This window comes from Anolis sagrei, chromosome 2 (genome assembly GCF_037176765.1).
Source record: "Anolis sagrei isolate rAnoSag1 chromosome 2, rAnoSag1.mat, whole genome shotgun sequence".
NCBI classification, from domain to species: domain Eukaryota; kingdom Metazoa; phylum Chordata; class Lepidosauria; order Squamata; family Dactyloidae; genus Anolis; species Anolis sagrei.
In genome coordinates, this window is record NC_090022.1 from 172313036 (window position 1) to 172330175 (window position 17140).

The following is a 17140-nucleotide window of genomic DNA, read 5'->3' on the forward strand; positions in this document are numbered from 1 at the left end:
GGGAGGTGTTAATCTGTGCCTGGTTTTTTCTTGCTTGTGGATTTCAATGGCTTCTCTGTGTAGCCTGACATGGTGGTTGTTGGTGTGGTCCAGCATTTCTGTGTTCTCAAATAATATGCTGTGTCCAGGCTGGTTCATCAGGTGCTCTGCTATGGCTGACTTGGCTGTGGACAAGTCTACATAGGGACCACCAAACGCAGCGCCCAGACACGCATCAAGGAACATGAAAGGCACTGCAGACTACTTCAACCAGAGAAGTCAGCCATAGCAGAGCACCTGATGAACCAGCCTGGACACAGCATTTTATTTGAGAACACAGAAATGCTGGACCACACCAACAACCACCATGTCAGACTACACAGAGAAGCCATTGAAATCCACAAGCATGTGGACAATTTCAACAGAAAGGAAGAGACCATGAAAATGAACAAAATCTGGCTACCAGTATTAAAAAACTCTAAAATTATAACAGCTAAACAACAGAGAGGAAAAAACCAGGCACAGATTAACACCTCCCAGCAACAGATTTTCCCAGGCTCAGGCAGGCCTTCAAATGCTAATGAAGGTGATCAGCTAAACATTCACACCTAACTGCAGTAGGGAAGAGCTCCTTGCCCCACCCCAGCCATTCCACAGATATATGAACCCATTTTTCCCACTTCCAACAGACCTCACAACCTCTGAGGATGCTTGCCATAGATGCAGGCGAAACATCAGGAGAAATGCCTCTAGAACATGGCTCCATAGCCCGAAAAAACCCACAAGAACCTAACATACAAACTTCTAGGGTTTTTGATGAATCCAAGATTAAAGCATTCCAGTATGTTTTAGATCACTTATCAGGGTAAGAATGCTTCCAGAAAAGGATTTATAGTGGGCATTCCCTCACATTTTACAGCAGGGTCTATAGAAAATAAATGACATCTATACTTATATGTCAAGCCCATGTATAAGTCAAGGGCAGGTTTGGGAGCCAATATTATGGGTTTATTTATTACTAGCCATCCCCTGTCACGCGTTGCTGTGGCCCAGTCTGGTGATCTGGAAAATAAAATAGCGAGGAAGTGTTGGTTTCTAATATATGTAATGTCTTTATGCTTGTGGGTAAACAGTATTTCTTGTTGTTTCTTTGTCAGTGTTGATGTGGAGATTGTCTGGTTTGCCTACTCTGGAACAGGCAACATATAATTGTCCTTCTTTAGGGGTCCCTTTCAAATCTATGATACTGTGTGTATGTGTGAATCATACATATATCTATCTATATCTGTGGCTGGAAGACTCTTTGTCAGGAGGGCTTTAATTACATTTTCTTGCCCTGATGAAGTTGGACTGGATGGCCTTAAGAATTTTCTGTCGGTCATGGGCGTTCTGTGTGGGAAGTCTGCCCCAATTCTGTCGTTGGTGAGGTTCAGAATGCTCTTTGATTGTAGGTGAACTATAAATCCCAATAACTACAACTCCCAAATGTCAAGCTCTATTTCCCCCAAACTCCATCTGTGTTCGTATTTGGACATATTTGGACATATGGACATACGTATGTGGACATATGGAATATTCGTGCCATCATTGTTTTGAGTCCACAGTGCTCTCTATTTCCCCCAAACTCCATCTGTGTTCGTATTTGGACATATGGAATATTCGTGCCATCATTGTTTTGAGTCCACAGTGCTCTCTAGATGTAGGTGAACTACAACTCCCAAACTCAAGGTCAATGCCCACTAAAGCCTTCTAGTGTTTTCTGTTGTTTATGGGAGTTCTGTGTGCCATGTTTGGTTCAATTCCATCGTTGGTGGAGTTCAGAATGCTCTTTGATTGTAGCTGAACTATAAATCCCAGCAACTACAACTCCCAAATGACAAAATCAAAAAAAATTGAGTGAAGGACATGCATTGGGTTGTTAGGTGTACGCTGTCCAAATTTGGTGTCAATTCATCCAGTGGTTTTTGAGTTATGTTAATCCCACAAACAAACAGGCGACAGCAGGATTGATGAGAAGCAACTGGAAAAGCTTACACAATATGAGGATACAGAACTGCAAAGACTGCAAAGACTCTGGCACAAGCCAGTAAAGGTGGTCCCAGTGGTGACTGCCACACTGGGTGCAGTGCCTAAAGACCTTGGCCTGCACTTAAAAACAATCAGCACTGACAAAATTATCATCTGTCAGCTCAAAAGGCCACCCTACCCGGATATGCATGCATTATTCACCGATACATCACACAGTCCTAGGCACTTGGGAAGTATTCGACGTGTGATCCAATACAACAGCCAGAAAGTGATCTTGTTTGCTTTGTACTAATCTTGTTATGTATCAAATAATAATAATAATTTATTTGTATCCCGCCAAATTAAATAACTTTGAAAAACACTTTTAGGCATTACCATATGATTAATAATAATAATAATAATAATACTTTATTTATGCCCCGCTCCATCTCCCCCAGGGAGACTCGATGCGGCTTACATGAGGCCACCAGTACAGTAAACACAATATAACACAAAAGCATAACAAAACCAGAAAATAAAATACATAAAATGTAAAACCAATATAATAAGCAACACAGCAATATAAAAAGCAAACATTAAAACACAAAGGATTAGACTGGGCAAGCCCAAATTCAATGATAAAATTTTAAAACACTGGGAGATAGGACAATATAAATTATCGGGGAGGAGGATCCAAGGATGAGGAAGGATTTAACTGCACGGACCATAAACTAAAGTGTTTCTGAGGTCATTTTATGCAAAGTTTGGTCAGGGAGTATCTTACATTCAGTCATTGCAGGCACATTGGAATAACCAGGTTTTCAGGTTCCTCCTGAAGATTGCCAGTGTGGGGGCTTGAATTCCAGAGCCGGGGAGCCACCACAGAGAAGGCCCTCTCTCTCCTCCCCACAAGTCGCACTTGCGATGCAAGCGGGAGCGAGAGAAGAGCCTCTCCGGAAAATCGAAGAGGTCGTGTGGATTCATAGACAGAAATGCGTCTACGAATGCGTAAATACTTTCTAATGTATAACATAAAGCCATGCAATAAGGATTCATTTTCCCATTAAGACATTAATGCAAGATAAAAACAAAAACCAGTTTAAACCATCACCATGTTTTTGTTTTTTTTAAAAAACTGGTTATTTCCCAATCTTTTCTTATTTCATAATCTGTCAGTGTAAAATCTACAAATTCCATAATCTGGAAGCAATAGTCCAAATCAGCCAACTTTTCCAAGATGCTCTGATCATACTACTTCGCCTCTTATGGAGCTCACTCTTTACCTACGGACACTTCATCCCTCCTCCCATTCAGCACAGAAGAAGTAACAACAGAGCAAAGACCTGGCTCATCGTCCAATTCGTCTTTACAGAGGATGATGCGCTTGCAGGCGAGGTCATGGTTGTTGCTGAACTGCCGCATCAGCATCACAGCATCTGGGATGTCCACCTTCCCGTGGAACTTCTCTCGTAGTCGGCGGACACTTTTCTCAAGCTACACAGGAGAGTGAGATCAAAAGTAAGAGTTAAAGAACAAAACCAAGAAGCCATCAAAGCCTGTCCTGTAACAGAGGACCAAACAATGCTCTATGTCTTATTTGAGATGATCAGCACACCTTGTTAATGTGATATAACCACCAGAAAAACCTGCCTTTCCAAACATACACATTGAACAAAAGATAAATAAAGGAGTGTTCTGATTTAGGCATGTCTACACAGATGACACCCAACTCTACTACTCTTTTCCACCTAACTCCAAGGAAACCCCTCGGGTGCTGAACGAGTGCCTGGCCGCTGTGGCTGTCTGGATGAGGATGAATAAACTGAGGATCAATCCTGACAAGACAGAGGTCCTCCTGGTCGATCGTAAGCCGGATCGGGGTATAGGGTGGCAACGTGTGCTGGATGGGGTTGCACTCCCTCTGAAGGCACAGGTCCGCAGCTTGGGTGTCCTCCTGGACTCATCACTTACGCTTGAGGCTCAGGCGTCGGCGGTGGCCGGGAGGGCCTTCGCACAATTAAGACTCGTGCGCCAGCTGCGACCGTACCTCGTGAAGTTGGATCTGGCCAGGGAGGTCCATGCCTTAGTCACCTCCAGATTGGATTACTGTAATGCACTCTACGTGCGGCTGCCCTTGAAGACGGCTCGGAAATTCCAATTGGTACAACGGGTGGCAGCCAGGTTACTAACTGGTGCAACTTACAGGGAGTGGTCAACCCCCCTGTTTAAGGAGCTACACTGGCTGACATTCATTTTCCGGTCCCAATTCAAGGTGTAGGTTCTTACCTATAAAGCCCTGAACGGTTTGGGACCCACCTACCTGCGTGACTGCATTTCTGTGTACAAACCCACACGGTCTCTTCGTTCATCTGGAGAATCATAGAATCAAAGAGTTGGAAGAGACCTCATGGGCCATCCAGTCCAACCTCCTGCCAAAAAGCAGGAATATTGCCTTCAAATCACCCCTGAGAGATGGCCATCCAGCCTCTGTTTAAAAGCTTCCAAAGAAGGAGCCTCCACCACACTCCGGGGCAGAGAGTTCCACTGCTGAACGGCTCTCACAGTCAGGAAGTTCTTCCTCATGTTCAGATGGAATCTCCTCTCTTGTAGTTTGAAGCCATTGTTCCGCGTCCTAGTCTCCAGGGAAGCAGAAAACAAGCTTGCTTCCTCCTCCCTGTGGCTTCCTCTCACATATTTATACATGGCTATCATATCTCCTCTCAGCCTTCTCTTCTTCAGGCTAAACATGCCCAGCTCCTTAAGCCGCTCCTCATAGGGCTTGTTCTCCAGACCTTTTATCATTTTAGTCGCTCTCCTCTGGACACATTCCAGCTTGTCAATATCTCTCTTCAATTGTGGTGCCCAGAATTGGACGCAATATTCCAGGTGTGGTCTAACCAAAGCAGAATAGAGAGGTAGCATTACTTCCCTTGATCTAGACACTATGCTCCTATTGATGCAGGCCAAAATCCCATTGGCTTTTTTTGCTGCCACATCACATTGTTGGCTCATGTTTAACTTGTTGTCCACGAGGACTCCGAGATCTTTTTCACACGTACTACTCTCGAGCCAGGCATTGTCCCCCATTCTGTATCTTTGCATTTTGTTTTTCCTGCCAAAGTGGAGTAACTTGCATTTGTCACTGTTGAACTTATTTTGTTCCCACCTCCCTTGCAGGCACGATTGGTGGAGACGAGAGAGAGGGCCTTCTCTGTGGTGGCCCCCCAACTCTGGAACTCACTTCCCAGGGATATCAGGCATGCCCCAACGTTGGCAGTCTTTAGGAGGAGCCTGAAAACGTGGCTGTTCCAGTGTGCCTTCCTGGAATAAGGAAATAATTCCCAGCAAAATGTCCTCAAATGCACCTTAACTATCCGCTTGGATTGTGCTCCCCTCGCTTCTTTAAAACCCTCCGATTAGATATATCCTACCTTGTTCATGCCCAGCGTTTATTTTTTAATTTTTAACTATTACATCTGGTCCGGCCATAAGTTTTTAAATCCTGAAAGACTGCAGTGTCCTGATTTGTGTCTGTGTGATCTAGTAACCTCTTCCGCTGCGCATAGCCCCCCGAATTTTCACTCTGACAATTCTAAGGCAGGGATCATCAAACTTTTTAAACAGAGGGCCAGGTCACAGTCCTTCGAGGGCTGGATTATAATTTGAAAAAAAAAAGATGAATAAATTCCTATGCACACTGCACATATCTTATTTGTAGTGCAAAAAACACTTTAAAACAATACAATAATTAAAATGAAGAATGATTTTAACAAATATAAACTTATTAGTATTTCAATGGGAAGTGTGGGCCTGCTTTTGGCTGATGAGATAGGATTGTTGTTGTTGTTGTGTGCTTTCAAGTAGTTTTAGACCTAGGTTGACCCTGAGGGAGGGCCGGATAAATGACCTTGGAGGGCCGTATCTGGCCCCCAGGCCTTAGTTTGAACACCCCTGTTCTAAGGATTATATCTGTACTTGAGTTATTAAAATATTCCCAATCAAACCCAAGTAACGAAGGCGGAGGCATTACTTTTCATTCAACCCTTGTAGATGGATAGATTATAAAGAACCTCAAATGGGCTTTGCCAGCTCCTATCACTTGGCACCAAATCCTGTTAGTAAACAAGGATCATTTGCGAGTCCTAGATTGCATAAGAATTCCACATGGGCATCTCTGTGTACCTTTGTCCCCAAGCCCTATAGTTTGCTCAAGGTAAACATTGACTCTGAGAGCCACATTACAAACACAGCAGCAAAAAAGGAGGAAAAGAGCAGCAGGCCTTTCATATTACAGAATTGAATGTACAATACAAACTCTATAGGTCACACAACCCTCATCCACTCAAATTCCCGTGTTACTGTGAAGATTTGAATTGGTGGAAGAACTATGAACTACCTTGGACACTCCCACACAAGATAAACAGAATATGAGAGCAGTAAATACATAATATAAGCCTTTTTTTGAACTGATTGATATGTTACATTTTTATGGTGGGCCCTTGATATCTGCTGGGGTTGGATTCCGAGAACACTCCCCACCCTCCGGATACCAAATTCTAAGGATGCTCACATGTAATTATATACAACTAGCCGTCCCCTGCCAAGCGTTGCTGTGGCCCAGTCTGTGTATATGTGTTTTGTGTATGTATATGTATATATATATGGCAACAAGAATGACTGACAACTGGAAAATAGAGGGAGAAAATGTGGAGGCCGTGACAGACTTTGTATTTCTAGGTGCAAAGATTACTGCAGACGCAGACTGTGGTCAGGAAATCAGAAGACGCTTACTTCTTGGGAGGAGAGCAATGTCCAATCTCGATAAAATAGTGAAGAGTAGAGACATCAGACTGGCAACAAAGATCCGCCTAGTCAAAGCCATGGTATTCCCTGTAGTCACCTACGGATGTGAGAGCTGGACCTTAGGGAAGGCTGAGCGAAGGAAGATAGATGCTTTTGAGCTGTGGTGTTGGAGGAAAGTTCTGAGAGTGCCTTGGACTGCGAGAAGATCCAACCAGTCCATCCTCCAGGAAATAAAGCCCGACTGCTCACTGGAGGGAAGGATACTAGAGACAAAGTTGAAGTGTACTTTGGCCACATCATGAGGAGACAGCAAAGCCTAGAGAAGACAATTATGCTGGGGAAAGTGGAAGGTAAAAGGAAGAGGGGCCGACCAAGGGCAAGATGGATGGATGGCATCCTTGAAGTGACTGGAATGACCTTGAAGGAGCTGGGGGTGGTGACGGCCGACAGGGAGCTTTGGCGTGGGCTGGTCCATGAGGTCACGAAGTCGGAGAAAACTGAACGAATGAACAACAACAACATATATACGTTTATGTGTGTGTGTATATTTGTGTATATATTACGTTTGCGTATATATGTGTGTGCGTGTGTATATCTTTGTGTATTTATGTGTACAAGCATATTGTGTATATGTGTGTGCATGTGTATATGTATATATATGTGTGCATGTATATTTGTATGTGTATATATGTATATTTGTGTGTTCATGTGTATATGTATATATATGTGTATATTTGTGTGTGTTTGTGCATATATATACGTGTGTGTGCATGAATGTGTGCATATGTATATGTATATGAGTGTATTTGTATATGTATATATGGTGTATTTTGGGGGGGGTTTAAATCTGTTCCGCTAGGGTTTTGTGTGTGTGTGTGTGTGTGTGTGTGCTTTTAGGGATGATGGACACTCGTTGGACTGTTAGGTGTATTGCCTCCAAATTTCATGTCAATTCATCTAGTGGTTTTTGAGTTATGTTAATCCCACAAATGAACACTACATTTTTATTTATATAGACTAGCTGTCCCCTGCCACGTGTTGCTGCGGCCCAGTCTGGTGATCTGGAAAATAAAGTAATGAGAAAGAGTTGGTTTCTAATATATGTAATTTCTTTTTGCTTGTGGGTAAAAAGAATTTCTTGCTGTTTCTTTGTCAGTGTTGATGTGAAGAGTGTCTGGTTTGCCTACTCTGGGACATGCAACATATCATAGTCCTTCATTAGGGGTCCCTTTCAAATCTATGATACTATATCTCTGTGTGTGAATCATATCTACCTATCTACCTATCTACCTATCTATCTACCTATCTACCTATCTACCTATCTACCTATCTACCTATCTACCTATCTATCTATCTATCTATCTATCTATCTATCTATCTATCTATATCTATGGTTGGATGGCTCTTTGTCAGGAGGGCTCTGATTACATTTTCTTGCCCTGGTGAAGAGAGTTGGATTGGATGGCCTTAAGTATATTTTCTGTTTGTCATGGGGGTTCTGTGTGGGAAGTTTGTCCCATTTCTGTCATTTGTTTCAGAGTGCTCTTTAATTGGAGTGAACTATAAATCCCAGTAACTACAAATCCCAAATGGCAAGGTCTATTTCCTCCAAACTCCATCTGTCTTCATATTTGGGCATGTGGAATATTTGTGCCAAGTTTGGTCCAGATCCATCATTGTTTGAGTCCACAGTGCTCTCTGGATGTAGGTGAACTACAACACCCAAACTCAAGGTCAATGCCCACCAAACCCTTCCAGTGTGTTCTGTTGGTCATGGAAGTCCTGTATGCCATGATTGGTTCAATTCCATCATTGGTGGAGTTCAGAATGCTCTTTGATTGTAGGTGAACTATAAATCCCAGTAAGTACAACTCCCAAATGTCAAGGTCTATTTCCCTTAAACTCCATCTGTGTTCATATTTGGGCATATGGAATATTTGTGTCAAGTTTGGTCCAGATCCATCATTGTTTGAGTCCACAGTGCTCTCTGGATGTGGGTGAACTATAATTCCCAAACTCAAGGTCAATGTCCACCAAACCCTTCCAGTGTGTTCTGTTGGTCATGGAAGTCCTGTATGCCATGTTTGGTTGAATTCCATCATTGGTGGAGTTCAGAATGCTCTTTGATTGTAGGTGAACTATAAATCCCAGCAACTACAACTCCCAAATGACAAAATCAATTTTTTTGAGTGAAGGAAATACATTGGGTTGTTAGGTGTATTGTGTCCAAAATTGGTGTCAATTGGTCCAGTGGTTTTTGAGTTCTGTTAATCCCACAAACGAACATTACATTTTTATGTATATCGATGACATATCATTATACACAATGGGGCTATTCCACAGCATTGCATCATGGCAGTTAAAGTGTCATCGAGAAGCATTCTCTTCACAGTATGGATACACTTTCTAAATGCTTGGGAAAGTTACAAGGACTCTGCCCCAAACTACACCCCCTGAATTCATTCTGACATTCCTTGAGCTGCCCTCAGTGCTTTGGGATCTGTAGTTTCACAAGGTCTTGAGCCTTCTCTGCCAAATTATAACCCCCAGATTCAATCTGACACCTTTTGAGCTGCTCCCAGTGCTCTAGCATCTTGGGATCTGTAGTTTAACAGAGTTTTGAGGCTTCTCCGCCAAAGAGGGCTGGTCCTGTCCCAAACTGTAATCCTCGTATTCAACCTGACATTCCTTGAGCTGCCCGCGGTGCTCTGGGACCCTGGGAGTTGTAGTTTTGCAAGTTTAGATCCTTTTCTATCCAGGAGAGCTGATCCTGCCCCCAAACTATAATTCCACGAGCCATTCGACACACATTCAGTGTTCTAGCATCCTGGGATCTGTAGTTTTACAAGGTCTTGAGCCTTCTCTGTCAAAGAAGGCTGGTCCCGTCCCAAACTATAAGCCTCAGATTCAATCTGACACCCCTTGAGCCTCCCTCAGTGCTCTGGGACCCTGGGAGCTATAGTTTTACAAGGTCTTGAGCCTTCTCTGTCGAAGAAGGCTGGTCCCGTCCCAAACTATAACCCTCAGATTCAATCTGACACCCCTTGAGCTTCCCTCAGTGCTCTGGAACCCTGGGAGCTGTAGTTTTACAAGGTCTTGATCCTTTTCTGCCCAGGAGAGCTGGTCCCACTCCAAACTATAACCCTGGGATTCAATCTGATATCCCTTGAGCTGCCCTCAGTGTTCTGGCATCCTGGGATCTGTAGTTGTACAAGGTCTTAAGTTTTTTTTCCCCAAGAGGGCTGGTCCTGCCCCAAACTACAACTCCAGGATTCAATCTGACACCCATTGAGCTGCCCTTAGTGCTTTGGAATCTGTAGTTTTGCAAGGTCTTGAGCCTTCTCTGCCCCAAGAGAGCTGGTCCCACCTCAAACTATAGCTCCAGGATTCATTCTCACACCCTTTGAGCTGCTCTCAGTGCTCTGGCATCCGGGAAGTTGTAGTTTTACAAGATCTTGAGCCTTCTCTTCCCTCTCATCTCAAATTATAACCCCCAGGTTCAATCTGACACTCTTTAAGCTGTCCTCCATGCTCTGGGACTCTGAGAGCTGTCATTTTACAAGGTTTTGATCCTTTTCTGCCCAGGAGAGCTGGTCCCACCCCAAACTATAACCCCAGCATTCAATCTGATACCCCTTGAGCTTCCCTCAGTATTCTGGGATCTGTAGTTTTACAAGGTCTTTAGCTTTCTTTGCCAAAGAGAGCTGCTCTCGCCCCAAACTACAACTCCAGGATTCAATCGATTGAGGTGCCCTTAGTGCTTTGGAATCTGTAGTTTTACAAGGTCTTGAGCCTTCTCTGCCCCAAGAGAGCGGGTCCCACCCCAAACTATAGCTCCAGAATTCAATCTGACACTCCTTGAGCTGCCCTCGGTGCTCTGCGACCCTGGGAGCTGTAGTTTTGCAAGTTTTGACCCTTTTCTACCTAATAGAGCTAGTCCCACCCCAAACTATAGCTCCAAGATTCATTCTCACACCCTTTGCGCTGCCCTTAGTGCTCTGGAATCTGTAGTTTTACAAAGTCGTGAGCCTTCTCTGCCCCAAGAGAGCTAGTCCCACCCCAACTATAGCTCCAGGATTCATTCTGACACCCTTTGAGCTCCATATTTGATTCTGCCACCCTTTCAGCTGCCCTCCATATTCTAGCATCCGGGAAGCTGTAGTTTTGCAAGGTCTCGAGCCTTATCTGCCCCAAGAGAGCTGGTCCCACCCCAAACTATAACTCCAGAATTCATTCTGCCACCCTTTGAGCTGTCCTCAGTGCTCTGGCATCCGGGAAGCTGTAGTTTTACAAGGTCTGGAGCCTTCTCTGTCCAAGAGAGCTAGTCCCACCCCAAACTATAGCTCCAGGAATCATTCTGACACCCTTTGAGCTGCGCTCAGTGCTCTGTTATCAGGGAGCTGTAGTTTTACAAGGTTTGGAGCCTTTTCTGCCCCAGGAGAGCTGGTCCCACCCCCAAACTATAACTCCAGGTTTGATTCTGACACCTTTTGAGCTGCCCTCAGTACTCTGGCATCCTGGAAGCTGTAGTTTTACAAGATCTTGAGCCTTCTCTGCACCAAGAGAGCTGGTCCCACTCTAAACTATAGCTCCAGGATCCATTCTGACACCCTTTGAGCTGCCCTCAGTGCTCTGGCATCTGGGAAGCTATAGTTTTACAAGGTCTGGAGCATTCTCTGTCCAAGAGAGCTGGTCCCACCCCAAACTATAACTCCAAGATTAATTCTGACACCCTTTGAACTGCTCTCAGTGCTCTGATATCCGGGAAGCTGTAGTTTTACAAGGTCTGGAGCCTTCTCTGTCCAAGAGAGCTGGTCCCACCCCAAACTATAACTCCAAGATTAATTCTGACACCCTTTGAGCTGCCCTCAGTGTTCTGTCATCCGGGAAGCTGTAGTTTTACAAGATCTTGAGCCTTCTCTGCCCCAAGAGAGCTGGTCCCACCCCAAACTATAGCTCCAGGATTCATTCTGACACCCTTTGACTGCCCTCAGTGCTTGGGCATCCAGGGAGCTGTAGTTTTACAAGGTCTGGACCCTTCTCTGCCCCAAGAAAGCTGGTCCCACCCCAAACTATAACTCCAGGATTAATTCTCACACCCTTTGAGCTGCCCTCAGTGCTCTGGCATCCGGGAAGCTGTAGTTTTACAAGGTCTGGACCCTTCTCTGCCCCAAGAAAGCTGGTCCCACCCCAAACTATAACTCCAGGATTAATTCTCACACCCTTTGAGCTGCCCTCAGTGCTCTGGCATCCGGGAAGCTGTAGTTTTACAAGGTCTGGAGCTTTCTCCGCCCCAAGAGAGCTGGTCCCACCCCAAACTATAGCTCCAGGATCCATTCTGACACTCTTTGAGCTGCCCTCAGTACTCTGGCATCCGGGAAGCTGTAGTTTTACAAGGTCTGGAGCCTTCTCTTCCCAAGAGAGCAGGTCCCACCACAACTATAGCTCCAGGATTCATTCTGACACCCTTTGAGCTGCCCTCAGTACTCTGGCATCCGGGAAGCTATAGTTTTACAAGGTCTGGAGCCTTCTCTTCCCAAGAGAGCTGGTCCCACCTTAAACTATAGCTCCAGGATTCATTCTGCCACCATTTGAGCTGACCTCAGTGCTCTGGCATCTGGGAGCTGTAGTTTTACAAGGACTGGAGCCTTCTCTTCCCAAGAGAAGCCATGGGAGTCTGAAGTGGGGTCATCCTGCATGAATCCTGCACTCTCTACCTCTCTAGGGCCCTTCCCCTTAAGCGCCTCTCTTGCTGGACGTCCTGAAGGGAGGTGGCCACTCACCTCCACCTCCTCTTGCAGGGAGTGGGCCATGGCTGGCCAGGGAGGACCACCGACCCAGGGAGCAGGGCAACCGCTCTGCTGGAGTCTCAGCCTTTGCTTGGAGTCGGGCAGCAGCAAGAGAGGTGGGGCAGGAAACCCTGCCAGACTTGTATCAGTTTCGTTTTCGTTTCCTGGGAGGGATGCCGGAAGGAATGCTCAAGCTTGGCTTCATTGTTTACTATAGGCATGCTTCTGCAACCCAGCACTGCAAGTTTGTGTTTTTCTTTCCCTCCTTCCAATGCCAGTGCTTCCAAAATCAAACAAACCTTCCAGCTACATGACATGGAGGAACAAAGGGCTGGGGAGATGCAAAAAGAATGTGGGAAAAGCAGTTTCTTTCACAGAGGCCCCATTTACACTAACCATTTAAGGCAGACTGAAAGCCAAAACCAAGGTTACAACATCTGTTATAGAACTCCAGTATGCTGATGACAACGTCGTCTATGCACATTCAGAAGAAGACCTACAAGCCACTCTAAACACCTTTGCAGAAGCGTACGAGAAGCTCGGCCTGTCATTGAATATCGGGAAAACCAAAGTGCTGTTCCAGCAGACACCAGCCAACCCCGCTCCATTGCCAGTGATACAGCTTAATGGTGTAACATTAGAAAATGTTGATCATTTCTGCTACCTTGACAGCCACCTCTCCACCAAAGTCAACACCGACACTGACAACACCGCCTGAGCTCTGCGAGCGCAGCATTTTTCCGAATGAAGCAGAGAATATTTGAGGACCGGGACATCCGTAGGGATACCAAGGTGCTTGTTTATAGAGCTATTGACTTCCCAACCCTGCTATATGCCTGTGAGACATGGACTGTCTACAGATGTCACATGCAACTCCTGGAACAATTCCATCAGCACTGCCTCCGGAAAACCCTGCAAATCTCTTGGGAAGACAGGCGGACAAACGTCAGCATGCTGGAAGAAGCAAAGACCACCAGCATTGAAGCGATGGTCCTCCACCATCAATTCCGCTGGACTGGCCACGTCCGGATGCCCGACCACCGTCTCCCAAAGCAGTTGCTCTACTTCGAACTCAAGAACGGAAAATGGAATAATGTATTGTCGAAGGCTTTCATGGCTGGAATCACTAGGTTCTTGTGGGTTTTTTCGGGCTATAGAGCCATGTTCTAGAGGCATTTCTCTTGACGTTTCTATCAGAAACGTCAGAAATGCCTCTAGAACATGGCTCTATAGCCCGAAAAAAACCCACAAGAACCTGGAAATTGGAATGTTGGTGGGCAGGAAAAGAGATTTAAAGACGGGCTCAGAGCCAACCTTAAAAACTCTGGCATAGACACTGAGAACTGGGAAGCCCTGGCCCTTGACCACTCCAGCTGGAGGTCAGCTGTGACCAGCAGTGCTGCAGAATTTGAAGAGGCACGAATGGAGGGTGAAAGGGAGAAGCGTGCCAAGAGGAAGGCGCGTCAAGCCAACCCCGACCGAGACCGCCTTCCACCTGGAAACCAATGCCCTCACTGCAGAAGAAGATGCAGAGCAAGAATAGGGCTCCACAGCCACATACGGACCCACAAGAACACTGGAAGACAATCCTCCTCGGAAAACGAGGGATCGCCTAAGTAAGTAAAGTAAGCCCATGCAAACAAAGATCCGCCTAGTCAAAGCCATGGTATTCCCTGTAGTAACCTACGGATGTGAGAGCTGGACCTTAGGGAAGGCTGAGCGAAGGAAGATAGATGCTTTTGAGCTGTGGTGCTGGAGGAAAGTGCTGAGAGTGCCGTGGACTGCGAGAAGATCCAACCAGTCCATCCTCCAGGAAATAAAGCCCGACTGCTCACTGGAGGGAAGGGTACTAGAGACAAAGTTGAAGTACTTTGGCCCTGTTTACCTCTCCGAACGTATTCTCCCCTACGAACCATCAAGACCATTAAGATCGTCTGGAGGGGCCCTGCTCTCGGTCCCACCGCCTGCACAAGCACGGCTGGTGGGGACGAGGAACAGGGCCTTCTCGATGGTGGCCCCTCGACTTTGGAACTCCCTGCCATTAGAGATCAGAACTGCCCCCTCCCTCATGACGTTCAGGAAACTTACAAAGACCTGGTTGTGGAATGCGGCATTTGACAACTGATTTAATTCTTTGCCCACATGAAAGGAGGATGATGAATGGTATTGTGATGGTGTTGGACGATTTGGCTCTTTTAACTGTGATGATAATGTTTTAATGTGTATGGTGCTGATATTTTAATCGTGTTATGAAGTGGCATTGTGTTGTTATTGTATATTCTTTGTATGTTAACACATGTTGTGAACCGGTCCGAATCCCTCTTTGAAGGTGAGAGGGTCGGTATATAAAACCTCGAAATAATAAATAAATCATGAGGAGACAGCAAAGCCTGGAGAAGACAATTATGCTGGGGAAAGTGGAAGGCAAAAGGAAGAGGGGCCGACCAAGGGCAAGATGGATGGATGGCATCCTTGAAGTGACTGGACTGACCTTGAAGGAGCTGGGGGTGGTGACGGCCGACAGGGAGCTCTGGTGTGGGCTGGTCCATGAGGTCACGAAGAGTCGGAGACGACTGAACGAATGAACAACAACAACAACATTCAAACATGCAATCCACGAACGTAATCCAGGCTTTTCCAATGATCATTGCACATTGTTCCAAGTCTACCTATTGCACAGGTTCTCTAAAGGCTTGGTCACAAAGCCACGTTTTCCCTCTCTTGTGGAAGGTGAGAAGTGAGGTGGCTGATCTAACATCGCTGGGAAGGAAAAGTAGAAGGAAAAGCAATGGAGGAGCTGGTTGTGAGAAGACAATTCCAGAGGGAGCACTGTGGACCTGATTTTCAAAATTGGGCTCCAGTTTTGTTGGTTGTTAACATTTTTAACAACCAACAAAACTAGCAGCCAATAGTGAAAGGACCAAGGCAGAGACATCTCCAGTTCATCCCCTGTTTGGGTATCAGCCAGCACGTCAACGACTTAAATCTAGAAATAGTTTTCTAAGATCTACAGAGACACTCACTGGGACACCTCAGCAAGCGAGAGTCCAAAAGTGGCAGGCTCAAACCCAGAACCTCAACCAATGGCTGATACCAAATGAGAGACTCCCTCCTGGGCACACAGAAGACTGGGCGACTTGGAAGGCGCTGAACAGACTGCGCTCTGGCACCACGAGATGCAGAGCCAACCTCAAGAAATGGGGCTACAAAGTGGAATCCACGACATGCAAGTGTGGAGAAGAGCAAAACACTGACCACCTGCTGCAATGCACCCTGAGCCCTGCCACATGCACAATGGAGGACCTTCTTGCAGCAACACCAGAAGCACTCCAAGTGGCCAGATACTGGTCAAAGCACATTTAATCAACTACCAAACTCACCAATTTTGTATTTTGTCTGTTTGTTTTCTTTGTTCTGTTAGAAATGTAATATAATTGACTGGCTACCCTAACACGACAAATAAATAAATGTAAGAAGGCCACTCCTACTGCCATACACTTCAAGAAAATCTGGGAAGCTGTCCAGAAGCTGAAAGCACGTCAACGACTTAAATCTAGAAATAGTTTTCTAAGATCTACAGAGACACTCGCTGGAACACCTCAGCAAGCGAGAGTCCAAAAGTGGCAGGCTCAAACCCAGAACCTCAACCAATGGCTGATACCAAATAAGAGACTCCCCCCTGGGCACACAGAGGACTGGGCGACCTGGAAGGCATTGAATAGACTGCGCTCTGGCACCACGAGATGCAGAGCCAACCTTCAGAAATGGGGCTACAAAGTGGAGTCCTCGACATGCGAGTGTGGAGAAGAGCAAACCACTGACCACCTGCTGCAGTGCAGCCTGATCCCTGCCACATGCGCCATGGAGGACCTTCTTGCAGCAACACCAGAAGCACTCCAAGTGGCCAGATACTGGTCAAAGGACATTTAACCAACTACCAAATTCACAAGTTTTGTATTGTGTCTGTTTGTTTGCTTTGTTAGAAATGTAATATAATGGACTGGTTGCTCTGACACGACAAATAAATAAATAACATTTTTGAAAGGCTTCAACATTGCGGGTAATGCCGTGGATGTAGCGTACCTGGATTTCAGTAAGGCCTTCGACAAGGTCCCCCATGACCTTCTGGCAAGGAAACTAGTCCAATGTGGGCTAGGCAAAACTACAGTGAGGTAGATCTGTAATTGGTTAAGTGGACGAACACAGAGAGTGCTCACTAATGCTTCCTCTTCATCTTGGAAAGAAGTGACAAGTGGAGTGCCGCAGGGTCTTGTCCTGGGCCCGGTCCTGTTCAACATCTTTATTAATGACTTAGATGAAGGGCTAGAAGGCATGATCATCAAGTTTGCAGACGACACCAAATTGGGAGGGATAGCCAATAGTCCAGAGGACAGGAGCAGAATTCAAAACGATCTTGACAGATTAGAGAGATGGGCCAAAACTAACAAAATGAAGTTCAACAGTGACAAATGCAAGATACTCCACTTTGGCAGAAAAAATAAAATGCAAAGATACAGAATGGGTGACGCCTGGCTCGAGAGCAGTACGTGTGAAAAAGATCT

General features: G+C 45.7%; 1 protein-coding gene across 1 annotated transcript in view; it reads right to left on the reverse strand.

Annotated features, from left to right (window-relative positions):
- Window positions 1-12712, reverse strand: part of SHFL (shiftless antiviral inhibitor of ribosomal frameshifting) — a 29675-nt gene extending 16963 nt beyond the window's left edge. The window contains exons 1-2 of the mRNA XM_067464140.1: window positions 12573-12712; window positions 3330-3480 (exon numbers count right to left, since the gene is read on the reverse strand). Of these exons, the coding sequence (XP_067320241.1) occupies window positions 3330-3480; window positions 12573-12602 (181 nt within the window). The 5' untranslated portion in view covers window positions 12603-12712. The remainder of the gene's footprint in view (window positions 1-3329; window positions 3481-12572) is intronic.
- Window positions 12713-17140: the final 4428 nt, after the last annotated feature.